The sequence below is a fragment of the Phacochoerus africanus genome, chromosome 4 (assembly GCF_016906955.1).
Source record: "Phacochoerus africanus isolate WHEZ1 chromosome 4, ROS_Pafr_v1, whole genome shotgun sequence".
NCBI classification, from domain to species: Eukaryota; Metazoa; Chordata; class Mammalia; order Artiodactyla; family Suidae; genus Phacochoerus; species Phacochoerus africanus.
In genome coordinates this window covers 114035161-114056722 of record NC_062547.1, presented here as the reverse complement: position 1 = coordinate 114056722, position 21562 = coordinate 114035161, and the positions used below count along the sequence as shown (strand labels likewise).

Genomic DNA, 21562 nt, shown 5'->3' with positions numbered 1-21562 from the left:
TGTTTAACTTCTTGAGAAACTGTCAAACTCTTTTTCAAGGTCATTGTATCATTTTACAATCCACTAGCAATGTATGAATGTTTCCAATTTTCTACATCCTCACAACACGTATTAGAGCTCGAGATCTCTACCATTACCCTCTATGGGCTTTCAATGACCATGCACACATGACACTGAATATTAGAATGAAAGGGAAGAAGGAGCTCAGTGAATAGAGAAGTGAGGGAGACAGATCTTAAACTTAATCAAAGACAACCAAGTCTATTTCATTTCTGTTTTTTTTTTTAATCTAAGACTTTTTGAAAGCAGTTTTTGATTCACAAAAAAAGAAAAGAGGGAGTTCCCATCATGGCTCAGCAGAAACGAATCTGACTAGCATCCATGAGAACACAGGTTCAATCCCTGGCCTCGCTCAGTGGGTTAAGGATCCGGCATTGCTGTGAGCTGGGGTGCAGCTCCCAGATGTGGCTAGGATCCCATGTTGCTGTGGTGTAGGCTAGCAGCTACAGCTCTAAATAGATCCCTAGCCTGGGAACCTCCATATGCCACAAGGGCAGCCCTAAAAAATAAAAAAAAAAGTGACTGGAAGGTACAGAGATTATACCTATAATCACTGCTCCTCTCAACAGAGCCTCCACCATTATAAAATACCTTGCTAAAATTTGTTATTACTACAGCTGATGAACCTACAGTCAATACTGTTATTATCCAAAGTCCATAGTTTCACATCAGGGTTCATTCTTGGTGTAGTACATTCTATGTATGTGGACAAACGTAAAATGACAGGTATTTACTCTTATGTCAAACATGATAGCTTAACTATCCTACAAAAATCCTCTGTGCTCTGCCTATTCATCCCTCTCTCTGCCATATAGTTCGAATCATATAATATACAGCCTTTTTAGATTGACTTCTTTAACTTAGTAATATATATTTCAGTTCCTTCTATGAATTTTCATGGCTTGATAGTTTATTTCTTTTGAGAGCTAAATAATATTCCATTTTTTGGAGGTACCATAGTTTGTTGATTCACTCACTTAGTGGAGAGCATCTTGGTTGCTTTCAAGTTTGGGCATATGAATGAAACTCCTATAAATATCCCTGTGCAGGTTTCTTTGTGGACTGAAATTTTGAATTCCTTTGGGTAAATGCTCAAGAATGTGACTGATGGATTGCATGACAAAATTATGTCTTTTATACAAAGTTTCCAGTTTTATTTCTTCCTTCCCAATCAGTGTAACTTCTGTTTCCTCTTCTTGTCTTATTGCATTAGCTAGGGCTTTCTGTAAAATGTTGAAAAGGAATGGTTAGAAGGGCATCTTTGCCTTGGTTTCTTATCTTAGTGGGAAAGCTTCAAGTCTCTCATCATTATGCAGAATGTGAGCTGTAGGGGTTTTACAGATTTTTTAGAAGTCAAATTAAGGTTGTTCCCCCCATTCCAAGTTTACTGACTTTGAAAATTTTATTATAAATGGGTATCAGATTTTCTTAAACACCTTTTTTTTGCATATACGATAGCATCATCTAATTTTTCTTTTAGCCTGTTGATGTGATGGAATACAGTTAACAAACTTTAAAATGTTGGAACTGGTTTGCATACATGGGATAAATCCCTCATATGCTTTTCAGAAAAATGTATTTATCAGCTTTTTATCTTCTGGTGGAGATATATTTTATCAGGAACTTTATGATATCTGGCTCATTTATCTTTACATTCTGATACATAAACATGTTCACTAATGAGAAAAGAAAAGATGCATAAGACTTAACAATATATTGAGAGAAAGGAGTAGAGAATAGGAACAGTTTGTTGTGAGGCCTTAACTTGAAAATGTCAAAATTACTAACTCTTTGTTTTTGAACTTGTTATTTTGGCCCAATTTTCATGACATTACAATGTTAGATACAACTGGCTTCTATTAGAGATTTCAAAATTTCAAAGCTGTTTTGAAGAGAAAAATCACTGAAGACAATTTTCTATCATAAAACTGTTTAAAACAAACAAAAAAATCATTTGTTTTTAAGTGATAAGAATGCTGTAATGTCTTTTTTTAGTTTAGTAGCTAGTATTTAATTCCAAAATTGGAAAAGAAATTATTGTGGCAGAGATGAAAAATACCTTAAACATATGAAAAGATGATTTTTATTTACGTTGTCTTGCTTTATTTTTTTGCTGTATTGTCCTAGAAGCGAAAACATCTAGTGCAATGTTGAAGTGATAAATGTAGGCATATTTGTCTTATTTCCGACATAAACGAGCAAAGCATTCAGACATTGGCCATTAAATATGATGTCATCTACACATCTTTCTTAGAAGCCACTCATGATGAGGATGTTCTCTTCTATCCCTCATTTTCAGATAATCCTTTCTCTCTCTCTCTCTCTTTTTGGCCACCCTGTGGCATATGGATCCCAGGCCAGGAATCAAATCAGAGCCACAGTTGTGACCTACACTGCAACTACAACAATGCTGGATCCTTTAACCCACGGTACTAGACTGGGGCAGAGAATTCTTATCAGGAATGGACGCTGGATTTTGCAAATGATTTTTCTTGATCTATTGAGTTGATTACATAGTTTTAAATTTTATTAATATAAATTATATTGATATTTGAGTAAATCAGCTTGTAGTCCTAGGATAAACTTCACTTGATCATGATGTGTTTTTATATACTTCTGCATTTATTTCATTAAATACAGTCTGCAGTTTTCTTTTCCTGTAATATTTTTGTCTAGTTTTAGAATCAGGTAATGATGGTTTTAATGAGTTGAGAAGTGGGTCTCTCTTTTTCAATTTTCTAAGAATTTATGTAGAATTGGTATATTTCTTCTTCAAAGTTTGGTATAATTCACCAGTGAAGCCATGGGGGTCTCAAGTTTTCTTCGAAGAATTGTTTCTTAATGACCAACTTTATAAAGGATGTGGGATTGTAAACGTTGAGTAAGCTTTCCTGTCTTTGAGGAAATTTGCCCTTTTTATCTAAGTTGTTCATTTTATTTACATAAAAATATTCATACTATGTCCTTAATATTGTTTTAATATCTGTAGGCTCTATAATGACCTTGCCTCTCTCATTCTTGAGATTGGTAACTTGTGCCTTCTTTTTTTCTGAAGAGTCTGTGTAGAGATCAATTATTAATCTCAAGGAACTAGCTTATATTTTCATTGATTTTTGTCTTCTTTCCTTCCCATTGATTTATTCTCTTATATCTATTTTTCCTTTTCTCCTATATATTGTGGGTTAATTCGAACTTCTTTTTAAGATAGAAGTTGAGGTCATTACTTTGAACATTAGGTCCTCTCTTTTCCAGTCCTTTCTTTCCTTTTTTTTGGGGGGGAGGGCGCTTTTTAGGGCCACACCTGCAGCATATGGAAGTTCCCAGGCTGGGGTCAAATCAGAGCTGCAGCTGCTGGCCACAGCCACAGGAACACCACATCCAAGCTGCATCCGTGACCTACACCACAGCTCACGGCAACGCTGGATCCTTAACCCACTGAGTGGGGCCAAGGATTGAATCTGCATCCTCAGTGGATACTGGTCAGGTTCTTAACTTGCTGAACCACAATGGGAACCCCTCTTTTCTAATATAGGCATTTAATACTACAATTATTTCCTTAAGTACTACCTTATAGGCATCATATAAATATGGAGGTGTTGTGTTATTTCATTTAGTACAAAATACTTTCTAAGTTCCTCTCTGATCCAGTGGTTACCCAGATATGCACTGTTTATTTTCAAAATATTCAGAGGTTTTTCAGAGATCATTCCAAGGCAGAATACTCACTTAGGTAGTCAGTGTAGGAGCATGGACTTCAATGCATTCTTTGATATGGCTGTGGATTAACATTTGTGGCTTAAGGGCTCCAGGGAGTAACATCCCCACAGGCCTTGTTTACTAAAGGGAGTGTACCTCCACCTAGATGGATATTAATCCTTATCCCCTGTGACTCAGTTTACAGGAAGAAAAGGGCAAAGAAACTATGAGACTTAGGGAATTTTCCACCCCTAAGACCCTTACTGGACAAGAACTGATATAGGTAATTGAGCAAGGCCAATAGGAGAAAACCACATCTTTCTGGACCTCACGTTGGTTCCCCCCTCCCCAATCTTTATGAGATGAAAATCCCTATAGGACAATAGAGAAGGAGGCTCTTCTCCCCCTCCCAGAAGCCCTGGGAGCTATTTGCTTTCTTTTAATAAGACTTTGCTTGATTGCTGCCTGTGTGTTCCACAGAGTTCATTCTTCAACTGCATGAACAAGAACCCGGATTCCAGTAACATCTTTCTGGCATCAATTCTATTCTTGAGTTTTACTTTATTTTCATTGTGTTCACAGAACTTAAATTTGTATAAACTTTTTGAGAGATGGCCCAGAATATGGTCTACCTTGGTAAATATTCTCTGTGTAATTCAAAAGGATGTATATTCTGGTGATGTTGTGTGGAGTGTCCTATATAGATCAGTAGGTCAATGTGACAGAGTTATTTACCTTTTCTATGACTTCCCTAGTGGATATTTTTAAAAATCACTTACAATAGCATCATAAAAAAAAAAAAACCAAATACTCAGAGATAAGTTTGACAGAAGATGAGAAAGCCTGTACATTAAACTCTACAGAAACTTGCTGAAGGAAATTGAAGAAGACCTATCTTATCTGAAAGTTATACCACTGTCAATGGTATAAGACTCAATAATATCGTTAAGAAGTCTATTCATCCCAAATTGATCTCAAGAGTCAATGTAATCCCAATCTAAATCCTAGCAAACCTTGATATAAAAACTGAAAAACTAATAATAAAATTGATAAAGAAAAGCAAGGGACAGCCAAAACAATTTTGAAAAAGAACAAAGTTAGAGGACTAAAATTACCTGACACAAAACTTATTTTATAGTAAGTAACAGTGGTCAATAAAGTGTAGTACTGGCACCAAGACAAACAAAAAGACTGACAGAAGTTAGAATCCAGAAAAAGAAATATATGTAATTACTTTAAAAAAAATAAAGATTAAAAGTCAAGAGAGAAAGGACAGTTGTTGGTGCTGGAACTGGATATCTCTATGTCAAAAATATGCACTTCAAGCCATTTCTTATAAAGAATTAACTTCAAATGGACCATGGACTGAACTAAAATTCTAAACTATAAAAACTGTAGAAGTAAACATATTATTTTTTATAGGTCATATTTTTGATGGTATTTCTAAGAAATTCTGAGTTTATCTGAAAGTTATGCTAAGTGAAACAAACTAGACCCTCCCCCCCAAAAAAAAATAAAGACTAGTATGGACTGTATGATTCTATTTACATAAAATTCTAAGAAACACAAACTAATACGCAGTGACAGAAAGCAGATCAATGGTCGACTGGGGACAAGGGGTAGAGAAGGGGAGGAAGAAGGGACTAAAAAGATGTGTAAGGAAAATTTGGGGATGAAAAATGTGTTCATTGCTTTGATTGTGGTGACAGTTTCACACGTGTATATGGATGTCAATATGATAAAGCATATCTATATAACCTGTATGCCAATTACATATGAACAATACAACTGTTTTTAAAAAGATTGAGGAATTATGAGTAAAAATTATTATTTGACAGTTATGCTCTCAAAATTGTATGAATTAAATCTGACACTTCAAAGAAAAAAGGTGAAAGTTTTCTATTGCCAGAGACAAAATCCAGCTTTCCGATGAAAGCTAAAATTTTGGAACATACACATGGGCTATCATGAACTTGATATTTCTTATTACTTTTCCAATGAGATTAGTGGTGACATTAATGAATGTGATCTTTTGCTACTGTATAATGAACGATGTCACTATTTGGAAGATCGATATAACCTGGTCACTTGATATTTTCCAAATGAGAAATGACAAAGCACAATGCCTCAAAATTCATGCATTCATCTTACAGGATCGACCAATGGAATTAATTTAACAGAGTATGAAAAGTTCAGTGTGGTTTCAGATTCCACATTGCAACTAACCTTTGAGAAAATTTAGCAAAGTCTACCATTATAGGTAGAATTTGAAGATGGCCTCCCAATAACATTCCCCAATCCCTGGAACATGGGAACACGATTAGCCATCACACCCATAAATTCATTTGCCCTAATAATAGGAAGATTTTCCAGGCAAGCCTGATCTAATCATGATACCTTTCAAAAAAGCAGAATATTCCCCTAGCTCTTTTGAAAAACAAAACAGAACAAAACGAAAAACAGAAGAGGAAGTCAGAGAAATTCAAAGCACTTGAAAAATGTGATACACTGGGTCTGAAGGCAAAAGAATGCAGGTGACCTTTAGGAGCTGGGAGATGCCCCTGGAGTACAGCACGAAAAGAAAGGGAACCTAAGGCGATTTCTCAGTTGCAAGAAATGACATTCTGCCACCAGCCAGAAGAAGCTTGGTAGTGGATTCTTTCACAGTGCCTGCAGAAAAGAACTCAGCTTGGTATCCTGATTTTTGGCTTATAAGACCCTGAGCAGAGAATCTAATCAGGCCTATCTGGACTTCTAACTTAACAACTTTAAAGTAAGAAAGGGATGTTGTTTAAAGCTGCTAAGTTGTGATCATTTCTTGTGCAGCAATAGAAAGCTAACACAATGACCATAAATCAAAATGCACATAAACTCTGATCCAACAATCCCACTACTGAAAATTCACAAAACAGATACACTTAAAAATGATTCCTGAATTATATAAATGACATTAATTGAGCACTGTTTTAAAAAACTTTTAAACCCAAATAATAAAAATGTAAACAACCAAAGTTGTTCAATTAGAAGACTGATTAAATTATACAAAACCATATAATGGAATATTACATAGCTACTATAAAGACAAGGTAGGAGGAGTTCCCATTGTGGCTCAGTGGAAATGAACGTGACTAGCATCCATTAGAACGCAGCAGGTCCAATCCCTGGCCTCGCTCAGTGGGTTAAGGATCCGGCATTGCTGTGAGCTGTGGTGTAGGTTGCAGATGTGGCTCACATCTGGCATTGCTGTGGCTATGGCATAGGCCAGCAGCTATAGCTCCAATTCGACCCATACCCTGGAAACCTCCATATGTTGCAGGTGGGGCCCTAAAAAGACAAAAAAAAAAAAAGGAAAACTACATAGATGCATATGAAGCAATGAAAGCATGTCATGCTAGTAGGAGAAAAAAAGATCAGACACAATATTATGATTTTTAATAATTAAAACGTTTGCATAAAATCAAGGTATCTATAGTAAATATTTTCCTCAGGGGAAAAAAGTAAAAAACTAAATAACAATTAATGTTGGAATAGGATTAGGTTCTTGAGTGGGAGGTTTACACTTTTAGTTTTTTCTTCTCATTAGAGTTTGAATTTTCTAATGAAGTACGTTATTCTTAATCATCTAAAAAACATCAGAAAAGGTTACTATTTCATGTCCAGCTGAACACTTTCTTGGCTTTCTTTCAAAGCTATACTTGTTTTATTCAATTTGTAACTGCCTTTAGGAATTGGTTACACATGCTCTTTTAAGCATTCATACTAATACCAAAATCATGTTTCCTCAAGACTGCCCACCTCTCAAATTTAAATTTCTCAGTGACATCCCTTGTTAACTGAGGGCTTTATTTGCGTTATGTGAATTTTTTATATGTATCTCTAATATTTATTTATTTAGTCTTTTTTATTTTATGATTATTATTTTTTCCATTATCATTGATTTACAATGTTCTGTCAATTTCTACTATACAGCAAAGTGAACCAGTCATACATATACACAGTCTTTTTCTCACATAATCCTCCACCATGCTCCATGAAAAGTGAATAGACATGGTTCCTTGTGCTATACAGCAGGATCTCATTGCTTATCCATTCCAAAGGCAATAGTTTGTATCTATTAACCCTAGATTCCCAGTCCACCCCACTCCCTTCCCCTCCCTTTGGAGAACAACCACAAGTCAGCTCTCCAAGTCCATGAGTTTCTTTTCGGTGGAAAGGTTCATTTGTGCCATATATTAGATTCCAGATATAGGTGATATCATTTGTCCTTCTCTTTCTGAGTTACTTCACTTAGTATGAGAGTCTCTAGTTACAACCAAATTGCTTCAAGTGGCATTATTTTGTTCTTTTTTATGGCTGAGTAGTATTCCATTGTGTATATATACCACTTCTTCTTAATCCATTCATTTGTGGATGGACATTTAGGTTGCTTCCACGTCCTGGCTATTGTGGATAGTGTTGCAATGAACATATAGATGCATGTGTCTTTTTCAAGGAAAGTTTTGTCTGAGATATGCCCAAGAGCAGGATTGGTGGATCATATGGTATTTCTGTATTTAGTTTTCTGAGGTACCTCCACACTGTTTTCCACAGTGGTTGTACTGAATTACATTCCTACCAAAATTGTAGGGAGATTCCCTTTTCTCCACACCCTTTCCAGCATTTGTTACTTGTGGACTTATTAATGATGGACATTCTGACTGGTGTGAGTTGATCCCTCACAGTAGTTTTGATTTGCATTTCTCTAATAATTAGTGACGTTTCATGCACTTGTTGGCCACCTGTATATCTTGCTTGGAGAAATGTCTATTCAAGTATGTTGCCCATTTTTCAATGGGTTGTTGGTTTTTTTTTGCTGTTGAGTTGTCTAAGTTGTTTTCATATTTTAGAGATGAAGTTGTTGTCAGTTGCATTATTTGAAACTATTTTCTCCCATACTGTAAGTTGTCTTGTGTGTGTGTGTGTGTGTGTGTGTGTGTGTGTGTGTGTGTGTGTGGTTTCCTTTGTTGTGCAAAAGCTTGTCAGTTTGATTAGCTCCTATTGGTTTATTTTTGCTTTTATTTCTGTTGCCTTGGGAGACTGACCTAAGAAAACATTTGTACAGTTTATGTCAGAGGATGTTTTGCCTATGTTCTTTTCTAGGAGTTTGATGGTGTCTTGTCTTACATTTAAGTCTTTAAGCCATTTTGAGTTTATTTTTGTGCATGGTGTGAGGGTGTGTGCCAGTTTCACTGATTTACATGCAGCTGTCCAGTTTTAACAGCACCACTTTGCTGAAAAGACTGTTGTTTTCCCATTTTATATTCTTGCCTCCTTTGTCAAAGACTAATTGACTGTAGATGGCTGGGTTTATTTCTGAGTTCTCTATTCTGTTCCATTGGTCTGTATGTCTGTTTTGGTATCATACCACACTGTCTTGATAACTATAGCTTTGTAATATTGCCTGATGTCTGGGATAGTTATGCCTCCTGCCTGGTTCTTCTTCCTCGGGATTGTTTTGGCAATAATGTTTTTTTTATGGTTCCATATAACTTTTTGGATTGTTTGTTCTAGTTCTGTGAAAAATGTCCTGGGTAATTTGATAGGGGTTGCATTTGATCTGTAGATTGCTTTGGGTGGTATGGCCATTTTTACAATATAATTTTTCCCACCCAGGAGCATGGACTATCTTTCCATTTCTTTGCATCCTCTTTAATTTCCTTGATTAATGTTTTATATCATATAAGTCTTTCACCTTCTTGTTCAGGTTTATTCCTAGGTATTTAATTTGGGGGGGGCACAAAAATTTTAAAAGGTATTGTATTTTTGTATTCCTTTTCTAATATTTCATAGTTAGTATACAGAAATGCAACCAATTTCTGAATGTTAATCTTGTATCCTGCTACTCTGCTGAATTCGTTAATCAATTTGAGTAGTTCTTATGTGGAGTCCTTAGGGTTTTCTATATATAGTCTCATGTCATCTGCATAGAGTGACAATTTTACCTCTTCTCTTCCAATTTGGATACCTTTTATTTCTTTTGTTTGTCTGATTGCTGTGGCTAGGACTTCCAATTCTATGTTGAAAAAAAGTGGTGAGTGTGGGTATCCTTATCTTGTTCCAGATTTTAGTGGGAAGGCTTTTGGCTTTTCTCCATCGAGTATTATATTTGCTGTGGGTTTGTCATAAGTGGCTTTTATTATGTTAAAGTATGTTCCCTCTATAGCCACTTCGGTAAGAGTTTTTATTATGAATGGATGTTGGACTTTGTCAAATGCTTTTTCTACATCTACTGACATGATCATGTGGTTTTTGACTTTTCTTTTGTTAATGTCATTCATGATGATGATTAATTTGTGTACGTTGAACCATCCTTGTGAACCTGGTTGAATCCCACTTGGTCGTGGTGTATGATCTTTTTTTATATGTTGCTAGATTTGGTTGGCTAAAATTTTGTTGAGAATTTTTGCATCTATATTCATCAGAGATATTGGCCTATAATTTTCTTTTTTGGTAGCATCTTTTTCTGGTTTTGGTATTAGGGTGACGGTGGCATCATAGAATGTCTTTGGGAGTGTTCCTTTTTCTTCAACCTTTTGAAAAAGTTTAAGGAGGATAGGTGTAAGTTTCTTCTTTGTATGGTAGAATTTGCCTGTGAAGTATCTGGTCCTGGACTTTTGTTTGTAGAGAGTGTTTTTATTACATATTCAATTTCATTTCTAGTGATTGGTCTGTTCAGTTGATCTACTTCTTCTTGATTCAGTTATGGTGGGCTGTCAGTCTCTAGAAAGTTGCCCATTTCTCCTGGGTTGTCAAATTTGTTGCCACACCTGTGGCATATGGTAGTTCCAAGGCTAGGGGTCAAATCAGCCCTGTAAGCTGCCGGCTTACACCACAGCCATGCCAGATCTGAGCCATGTCTGTGACCTACACCACAGCTCACAACAATGCCAGATCCTTTAACCCACTGAACAAAGCTAGGGATTTAACCCATGTCCTCATGGGTGCTAGTCAGGGTCACTACCACTCAGCCACGATGGGAACTCCCTCTCTAATATTTAAATATCTTATTTTTATTAAAGTTACAGGCCATTCAATTGTTTTTAAAATTTTAGACTGCAATCTATGTTTTCACAACTGTATTGAAAGCTACTTTAAGATATGTCATATATAGTGTATGAACTATACAAATGTATATTTCCCTCTTGAGGATGAAAATGATTATGATCTAGGAATCCTGCAGTTATATGGTAATAAAGAAATATTCCAACAGCAATCAAATCAGTGTGATAAAATTGGACCAACTATCATTAAATAATTAAAGAATTATGTAAACAGTTTTAATGGACTATCTGCAATAGCAGGTTTACTTAATGTATGTAAAAGATAGAAGTACTTTTCATAACCCTTTAAGTTTCTTCTTTTAAAATGAATAAATAGTTGTTATGCTAACAAAGCAAATCCTTTTCAGTGATAAAAAATGTATAAGTCTTATCAAGATCATATTTTACCTCTGATTATATTTTCTATAATAGAAAGACATACAATAAAAATAACTTAGAGATATATGATTATCACTTTGATGTTATCCTGTTTGTTGGCAAAAGTAGTTAACCAAAATACTTTGAGGTGTTAAAAGTCACCAAAAATTGATACAAGGATGAATTCCTCAAGAGAGTATATTTTTTTCCCCATATCCAAGAAGTATATAGGCTGTGACCAAAAGCATTATGACATTTTTATGTACAACCAAACAAGAGGATGTGCGGTAATATACTTAGAAAATGATATACAATGAACTAGACATAAGGCAGTACTATCATTATTATACAGTTAAACTAAGTAGACTATCTTTCTAAATAGCCTTTCTCACAGAAACTTTATATGTAACTAAATTCCATGCGTTAAAAGAAATGTAATAATTTATCTTCTCTTAAAAAGGCTGGCTGACATTTTCTAGAAAATACCAAGAATTATAGACTATAAAAATACTGAGTATGTGTACAAGCTCTTTTGTCATCAGAAAAATGTTAAACAAAATCCTTGGAAATTCTATAAGGAGAAACCAAAGAGACTGAACATATAAAGGCAATACAACATGACATTAAAATGTTATCGAGGAAACCTCTAAAATCCTATTACCTGGAACCAGTTCCATAATGATGTAGATAGGCTGTCTTTGTGTGCAAACTCCTATAAGTTTGACAATATTGGGATGATCGTATTGCTTGAGAATTCTGAATGAGAGAAGCATAAGAATAGTTATAATTGAAATTATAAGCATTAATTTAAGATCACGAGTAGTGTGCACAAGCAGAATACACTTCAATCAACATAATTTTTTAAACTTTAGTACAAACTCAAATTATGATAAATGATATATATATATATAAATTTTGATAAGTCTTGACAAAATGCAGATACGAGTCAGTTTTTTAATTTGATTAAATGTTCATTTGAAGATTAATGATCCACTCTGAATAACTAACAATTATGTTAAAAAGGAATAATTTACTTAGTCCAGAATATGCAGAACTCCCTTCAAAGCATCTGGTTATAACCACCCTCACAAAAGCATAGCTGAAAACTGTTAATGCACCAAAAGCTATAAGCTGTAAGGGCAGCATCTTTTTGTTTTATGTATACATTTCATTTAAAATAAAGAACAATTCATACTGGTAAATGCTATAGGGTAATCACTTCATATTTAAATTTCCTAATATGTAACTTCTTGATAATCGTGATCAATTTCAAAATAGTGAAAACTCAAAAGTTTTAAGAAACCTTATAGAGAGTTAAACAATGAGTAATATAAAAGTTTAGCTGAGGCAGAGAAGTCTTAGTTTGGATAAAGGCAGAATTTCAGAGGGCTATCAAAGCAGCCTAAACTCATTCATAGGACCCCAAGCATGAGTTAAAATAGGTTAGATTCCCTGAGGCCTGTCTACCCTGATGATTTCTGTTACCACATGTTATTCCATATTTTTCTGGTGACAAAGTTATGAAATCACTCATATTTGAAAAATGCAGTTTCACTCCTAAGAGGATGAAAAAATAACCTAGTTTGGAGAAAGATAAAACAGTTCATACATGTTTTAGACCACACAACTAAAGCAGAAATAGCTCTAAGAAAAATGTTATCGACTAAAAATTTATATATTTATAAATATATATAAATCATTATACTGATTTATAAATGAAAAGATAGACTGCGAAAAATTCAAGAGCTAAGAGAAATATTCTGTCAATAACTGAGTTTGCAGTTTCTATCAGGAATTAGAAAGTTTTAGAATGTCTGGCCTTAACCCAAAATGTCACTTCTTAGGTTGAAAAATGCTTATTAACAAAGAAATTCTACAAAATAGCCAGAACCCAATCAATATTCAGTATCTAAATCTATAGGTCTATCATCTACTAAAGGACGCTTGGGAGTCTGCATGGATGTAATTTTCTTTTTTTCTTTTTTTGTCTTTGTAGGGCCACACCCACAGCACACGGAGGTTCCCAGGCTGGGGTCTAATTGGAGCTGTAGCCTCAGGCCTACAGCACAGCCACAGCAATGCCAGATGCAAGCTGTGTCTGCAACCTACACCACAGCTCATGGCAACGCAGGATCTTTAACCCACTGAGCAAGGCCAGGGAATGAACCCACAACCTCATGGTTCCTATTCAGATATGTTTCTGCTGCGCCACAACAGGAACTCCCTGCATGGATATAATTTTCATTTTTAACCTAAAATTTCATAGTCTCACTTTAGAAGAAATTAAATTCTATTTTGCAATAAAACATTTGCAAATTAGAAAGGAAATTCAATATATTTGAAAAAAGTTAGATATTATCTGTACCTTAAGACACCTATGAATAATGAAAATAATGGGCCTATGATTTTCAATTGTGATAGCATACCTTTAAATTTATCATAGAGCTTTTTTTTCTGAATTGGTAATCACATACATGTAAAAGGTTTGCAACTTTATTCCACAGATGATATTTAATAAATGCAACTAATTGGTGTAATCCATTGCAACAAGAGTCCATTTTTAGATGATGGAGAAAAGACATCTAGATGCCACATGCCATAAAATTTATTTCTCTCACTGCCATGTGCTCTGTTCTCCCATGGCACTTTACAAAAACTTCAGTTGTATAAACAGTGCCCTGATGGAGACAAGACACACACAAACATATACAATCCTTTCCCTCCTTCCCTTTATACCACCAATCTATGGATCTATATATCCTCTTTCTCCTTCTCTCCCTCCCATCCATTTCCTTTCATTTGTCCATTCTTAGTCTGTCCAAGCACCTTCCCATTTGTTTTCCATTTTGTTGTATATACTAGATTTTATCACTAAAAGAATAGTTTTAGCAATCTGCACTACAGGGCTGACAAGTCGGAACACAAATTTTAGCTATAATAGAAAAAAGTGTATATAATCATCCTAGAAGAGCAATTAAAACAATCTGCAAATTCTGAGACAAATACCAGACACTGAGCTGAAGAACAAATTTGAGGGTCTCAGAAAAGAAACGAACAGCTGGGAATAAAGAATCAATTGATAATATCTAGGGAGGGTAGAATAGATCTAATTATATACCTAAATATGTATCTAAATCATATATTTTATATATAGGATACAGTCATATTTTTATTATGAAGACAATCACGACACTGCACATATATATAACAACACTGTATATATACATATGTGTATATGCACGTGTGACAAAAGCTGAAAATACTATAATATTTTTTAAGGACTCCAAGAATATTCACTGTTCTTAGCATCTGGTTCTTTTGACAGTGATCACCTAACTGACCTGTGATCTAAATCAAAAACATTGAAACTTTTTGTTGCCCACACTGTACAGTAAGTGCTTACTTTTGAGGGTTACAAAAGTACTTACTTCTCATTCTTCAAATCATAATTTAAGATATCTTCAAACTTATGTTTTAATTAATCACTGATAAATACATATTTACATTACTTTGGAGAACTCACTTGGCTTCTTGCAAAAATTTTATTTTCAGTTCCTGAGGAAGATCTTCTTTACAGGTTTTAACAGCAACAGCAGTTTTATCCTTTAATATGCCCTTATACACTTCACCAAAATTACCCTGAAAATACAAATATATTTATTGTTTGGGGTGCAAGACAACCACCAAGGACAAGGAAAGCATGTAATGATGAGTTTTGAATTAAATTGCTCTGTTAGTTTTATTCAGAGTTTTAAATGGAAATAAAGATTGGGAATGTTGCTCTTAACAAATCTTCCAACTTTAAATATATAACTCAACAATATGCCAACCATTTGCGGGATTGAGGCTTGAGGAGAAGTGAAAAGGAAATGGGAAACACTGAAAGATAATAAAAGGAAAACTCCAATTAACGCTGTCAGAAGTACCTAAGTTTCACTCCACCTAGTTCCCTTTACCCCTAAGAGCTAACTTTTATTAGATTAAATGATGCCCCATTAATGTTTTAAGATAAAGCAAAGACTGTGTGAGGTGAATGGTGGTATGGATGCACATAGTCAGGTGTCCATAGGAGAAGACTGTGAGAGAACCAGAAGAGGGGAGATGCAGCAGAACCCAGTGGACAAAGGGCTCAGCAGTCCCTGCTGCAGGCTATTAGTCTCTGAAAGATACCAATGAAGAGGACGTGCTTCCCCAAACGCCAATGTCACCCATGAGGAGCTCATTTCTAGCAAATGTCTGAAGAACTCCTAGCCTTATTCTACAGCTAGAATACATTTTGATTTAAAAATGCTGTATTTCAGAGTTCCGGCCTATTGAGTAAGAATCCGGCATTGTCACTGCTGTGGCGCGGGTTTGATCCCTGCTTGGGAACTTTTGCAAACTGCAGGCGTGGACAAGAAAAAATGTCTTATTTCCAGTTTGAAGTCACATTACTTATAATTATGCAACAACATGATATAGAAAATCTATAAAGGCAACACAACAGCAATTTTTGAGTATTTCTATGTAGGCGCATGTACTTCTATATAGCTATAATCATGATGTACAAGTATCATATTAAAATAAGCTTCAGTACTGTTAAGCAAAAAGCAACTAGACTACAGGTCTCATAATCAATGATTTTGAGTTCTAAGGTCAACATAACTCTTAACCAATAGTCCAAGGTGTATAAATTTTACATGTTACTAAATCTAAAATTACTAAAGTATTTTAATGTATTAAATTTGTATTAAATATTTGCTTAATTTAGTTCATGTTTATTTTACTTAATATTTTAAGTATACTTGAATATTTAAGTAATTAATAGTATTCTCATTACATTTTACATTCAACTCAAATATTTATTAAAAACAATGATCGGAGTTCCCTTTGTAGCTCAGTGGTTAATGAACCCAACTAGGATCCATGAGGATGTGGGTTCAATCCCTGGCCTCGCACAGTGGGTTAAGGATCTGGCATTGCCATGAGCTGTGGTGTAGGTCGCAGACATGTCTTGGATCCTGCATTGTTGTGGCTGTGGTGTGGGCTGGCAGCTGTAGCTCTGATTTGACCCCTAGCCTTGGAACTTCCATGGCCCCAGAGAAAGCAAAAAATCAAAAAGCAAACAAACAAAAAAATAATCACAGTTATGTGAAAAGTAAATATACAATAAATTTAATAGAGTACACATTCATTGCAAATGAAAATTTTAAGCTTTACATCCATCTCTGTTATTCAAGGTTTTTTCCTTCCCACAATTATCACATCTTTTATTATATCAGCAATAGAGCTGAAAGAAGGTATTTAGTACACATGATTATAGCTGGGCCTCTATTTATCTGAATGATTCTGAAGCACAATTCATCTTGTCTAAAACCTTCTCTTTGCTCATTAGAAGACATTTCCTGGCTAGATTACCTTTTTAATTTACTAGGACCATTATTCTCTCTACAGGCATTTGGATTCTTCCCCTTTGTCTTCCTCCTAGAATCTTGAGAATTGGGGAGGTATGAGGGCCTTAGGAAGAGTGTCGAAGGGGAAAATAGTTAATTAGAAGAATGAGAGTGTGAATGGTCTAAGGAATCATAATATAATTATTGAGCAGTATTAAGGACCCCCTAGAGGTTTGTGTTCATGAATTTAAAGTGAATCTAGTCAACAATATAATCTTGCTTCCTAATTTATTGAGAAAATTGAAGCAATCTAAAGAGAACTTCCATACTCTCAGCCCCACATTTAGCCTCTTACCAATCTTCTTGCTGTTATAAAAATGAACTACTATGTTTCTATTAAAGTCAATTCTCCATTGTAAACTAAATCCCATCCCCTCTTAACTACGCAATGATATTATTCTAGCAATTCTCATCTTCCAAAATCATGCATTTTTCACTACATCGTTGCCAAATGCAAACCAGCATGCTACTTTTCTTAGATTAAACAACATACAAATCATTTCTCTTGAAACTACCACAAGTCTCTGCTTTCTTCAATAGCAAAACTTCAGAGAGCTACATCCTTGCTATCTTTAATTCCTCTCTTCCCATGATCTCTTAAACATATCCCAATTTGGCTTTCAAAGAAAGCACTCAACCAAGTCACCAGCAATCTCTTCATTGTTAAATTCAATGTTCTTGGTCATCATTCCATTTGACGTCTCAGCAGCATTTACGAGCACTGATCACTCTCTCCTCCTTGATATGTTTTCTTCTCTTGTCTTCTAAGACATCCCATCACCTGGTCTTCTGCCTTCCAGGAGATTTCTCTTTCTCAACCTTAATCATCTTGCTTCTCTTCTCTGTAGCCTCTTAATTTTGAAATGACCAGTCCTTAATCTCTCTTTCTTCTCTTTCTAGACTCACTGCATTGTTGAACTCATCTAGTCTAATGGCTTTAAATACATCTACCTAAACTACCAAGTAAGTAAGTGACAATTACCAAATTTGTACTTTTGATCCAGACCTCTTTTCTCAACTCCAGACTTAACACCCTACTGTTTCGGGTATTAACATCTCCACCTGGAAGTCTAGCAGACAAACCTTAATATTTATATCCCAAACTCCAATCTTGTTCTCCAGAATCTGTCGCACCTATACTAACTGTCCTCTTTATCTCATATCTCATACCCCACATAGAGTCCATCAGGATATCCAGTTGGACCAGCCTTAAAAGCAAATCATAACTCATCACTTCTCACCACCACCACTGCCACTTCCCTGATCCAGCAACCATCACCTTAAGTTAGGTAAGTGCAATAGCTTCCTAACCTTCCAGCTCAGCCTATTCTCAACACAACAGCCAGAAGAGACTCTGTAGAAAGGAAGATCATGCCACTTCTCTATTCAAAAATCATCCACCAGATCACCTTTTCACGCATGTTTAAAGCCAAAGTAATTATAATGACCTGCAAGGCTCTGTGTGATCTATATTCTCACCACCGCGCTGACTTGCTATCCTATCCTATTCCACCTTGCTTACCAGGTTACAGGCAAACTGTCTCTTTCCCTCATCAAATGTAATTTGCATTGGTTACTCCCTCTGCCTAGGACCTTTTTCCTCATATGACCACATGACTAAATCCCTCCTCTCCAAGTCTTTATTGGAAAGTTTTTAACAATTTTAATAAGGTTCACCCAGATTTCCCTATTAAAAATTGCAACTCTCACCAACAGCACTCCAAAATTCCTTTTATTTTTCACAAGATTTAGCACTCTTCAACATTATAAAATAGTTTTTATACTAATTAATAGTTTACCTATTAACAGTTATTATTTATCAATTAATCTTATAATTAGTATAATTAATTTTATATTAGTAGTTTGCCTATTTATTAAGTTTATTGTTTATGTGTCTTTTCCTGCTGATGGAATGTGGGCTCCATAAAGGCAAGGATATCTATATGTTCACAGATGTATCCCAAGGGCCCAGAAGAGTGCCTTGCCCTTGGAATACATGTGTGAGGAGTTAGGAAAATTTTTTACTGAATACCAACTACAGACCAAGTACAGTCTACGGTATATAGGGCTCAATAAAAAAGGTAAGAGTTTCTGTCTCAACCCTGTATTAATACTACATTTCAAAGTACATAATTATAGGAATCATGGCTAATTCTTTTATGAATGCATTTTCAAGCAGTATACAGTAAATATTTATTCAGATAGGTAATAAAAATATTAAATGACAATTTTCACCTCAAAAATATTAGCTGAGTTTAAGTTATACACTGTCTCTAAAGTTTAAGTGTTTTACTAAAAATTATTAAATTTATTAAAACTGACATCATGCTATTGCCTTGTCACTGAAAATAATTATTCTTTGAAAAAGCCTTACCGAGGTCCTAAAGGCTAAAATTCCTCCTAATATTATGTGTGAAATACTATATCACATATTAAACTAAACATAAAAACTATTAAGTCTTTCTCTTTAACTGAAAATATTTTTTCCTTATACTGAAAAATCTGCCCTTCTCAACACACTTCGTCAGTAAGTGATTTAGTTTTATAACATATTATTTAATTGTACTCTGTGGGAATTTCTTTAATTTCTTTGTAATAATTTTTGGCCCAATCACTCCAACTGACTGACTAATAAGCTAAAGTGATGAAAAGATATTTTAAAATAATAAAAATCTTGCAAGGCAGATTATTTCAATAGAGATTTACTTTCTTAGCACATATGAGGGCTAAAAAATAGGGACAATTTGTCAATTCATCAAGTTTACATTTGAATCAAAAAAGCAATGAGTAATCATTTACTTGTTTACTTGAAATGCTAATCCTTAAATTCTAGTACTGATGACTCAGAAATGTATCAGCAGTAGTTTCCCCTAAATACCTGAATTTCATACTATTTTCTACATTGCATTATGAACCTAAACTCAATCCACATTTTCAAATGTCAACATCACTAATTAAGTCATTGACAAAGAGGTTATTATTTACCTGTTGTAACTCAATTGCAAATAAACAATAAATCTGCAAAGTGTCCATTTGATTAATAATTAAATGTCTGCCATCATTGTTAGATATAACATACTTTCACGCAGGCCATGAGTTTCCTCCAGCTAGGTGGAAGAAGGGACTTTGATCATATATAGCTGCCTCCTCTGACCACTAAGAAAGCTAGCTACAAAATAAATGTACTGAAACGTGTCTGACTGAACATGGTGTCCAATGTTGTCGCATACTGGGATTCTATATAAAATCCTGAAACCCCAAAAAGTAGAACTTCATTTTTCTAAACTATCATGTGTAACCAGAAACAAATGGAGTAAGAGTGGTAGGTCTTTAAACTTTTATTATCTCAAACTTTCTTTTCAGATCTCAGCTCACTAGTTATGGCTTTACTACACTGTAATAAAGTTATTGTGGTTTTTAGTCATTTCAGAGGGAAATATACAATCTACTCTGTTTGAAAAAGTCAAGAAAATCCTTAAGCTTTTCCAAGATTTTCACTCTATTTCAGTGAACATCATGGTATTTATAAAAGCTGTGGTACTATGTTCTTCTAGGATCATGTGGGATTGTGCCTTGCTGTGTGCTGGAATACAAGGAAGGCTTTCAAGAAAATGAAGAATTCTGCAGACTTCACAATCACTATGAAGACCTGTGGTTTTTCAGCTTGGTGGATTACATACCTTGCCCAGTAATTCTCCCAATGTGACATCTTCATGATTGAGAACCCATTTCTTATCCTATGGCAAAGAAAAAGAATGGTTTTTTAGTTCAAGTAAGAGTACCATTCCTGGAAGATGCATTTGAGGCAGTGGCAAATAGACCTAAGGGATATTTCATTTGACCATTCCATCAACAGCACACTAAGAAGTTGTAACCTCAAGAGGTTATAAAAACAGCTTTAAGAAATGTTACTATACAATACAACTTTAAGATCTACATTATAGCAAATTTCTATCAGAATTCTTAGCCTTCAAAATGATAGTAGCCCTGTAACTAGAATATAGCAGGCACTTTCCTCCCACCATAAAGCTTAGTCTATTGTATTATTTGTCATTTCAAAAAAGATGTGTCATAAGTACATGAGGGAATTTCACATTGCAATGTAAAATTTGCAATCCTCACTTAATCATAGAGAATATTTTTCTACCCAAACCACATTACGAAGAGCTATTTTTCCACAACTGGCCATAAATTATAGCTTCTATTACACTGCATCTAGTCTCACATCTTTCCCCAAGTAATTTCCTGCAGTAAAATAAAGCAACGAACATCAATTACAGTATCATCAAGGTACACAAGTCTAGTGATGCAAACAGGCCATTAGAAAAGAACACCCCATTATCTGATCTCAAGAACTAATTACTACTTAGGGACTGTTTTATCATCTAAAAAGTCACGGCTATGAAAGCATACAACACTATAATGTTAGGAAGGCACACAGATTTAAAAAAAGAAGAAGAAAGGAAAAATGAATGAGGCAAGGAAAAAGGAGAGAGGAGGGAGAAAGAAAGGAGGGAAGGAAAAATGAAAAGGGGCCGAGAGAGAGAGAGAAAGAAAATCCTGGAGTAATTTATTTTATTCTTATTTTTTTTTTAAATTAAAGCATAGTATTCCCCCATTAAACAGACTAAAATATAATTATGATCTATGGAATGAATTTAACAAGTAATCAAATATCTTGAAGTGAAAAAAATCCACCCTAATAATGGCTTAAAAATGACCTGGACAACCACTTGAAACCATTTACCTTCTGAAACATCATGTGACAAAACACTCAACTACGCCCTCTGATAGGTCAAAAAAGGGAACAGCAATCATTTTTTTAAAAAATCAGTTTACATGTATAATCTGTAGGGGTTCAGAACGAACCCCTCCAAGATGTCCTACCTTGGCATTTGAATTATTTTGAGTTAAAGG

The 21562-nt window shown here is 34.8% G+C and overlaps 1 protein-coding gene across 4 annotated transcripts in view; it reads right to left on the bottom strand.

Moving 5' to 3' along the window:
* Positions 1-21562, bottom strand: part of FER (FER tyrosine kinase) — a 432134-nt gene that overhangs the window by 138413 nt on the left and 272159 nt on the right. For 3 of the 4 annotated variants that reach the window (XM_047778393.1, XM_047778394.1, XM_047778395.1), the window contains 3 exons: positions 20326-20382; positions 14737-14852; positions 11875-11969 (listed from right to left, as the gene is read on the bottom strand). In XM_047778393.1, coding sequence (XP_047634349.1) covers positions 11875-11969; positions 14737-14852; positions 20326-20382 — 268 coding nt within the window. Of the gene's footprint in view, positions 1-11874; positions 11970-14736; positions 14853-20325; positions 20383-21562 lie in introns of those variants that run through there. The other variant, XR_007134557.1, reaches the window with a different exon arrangement.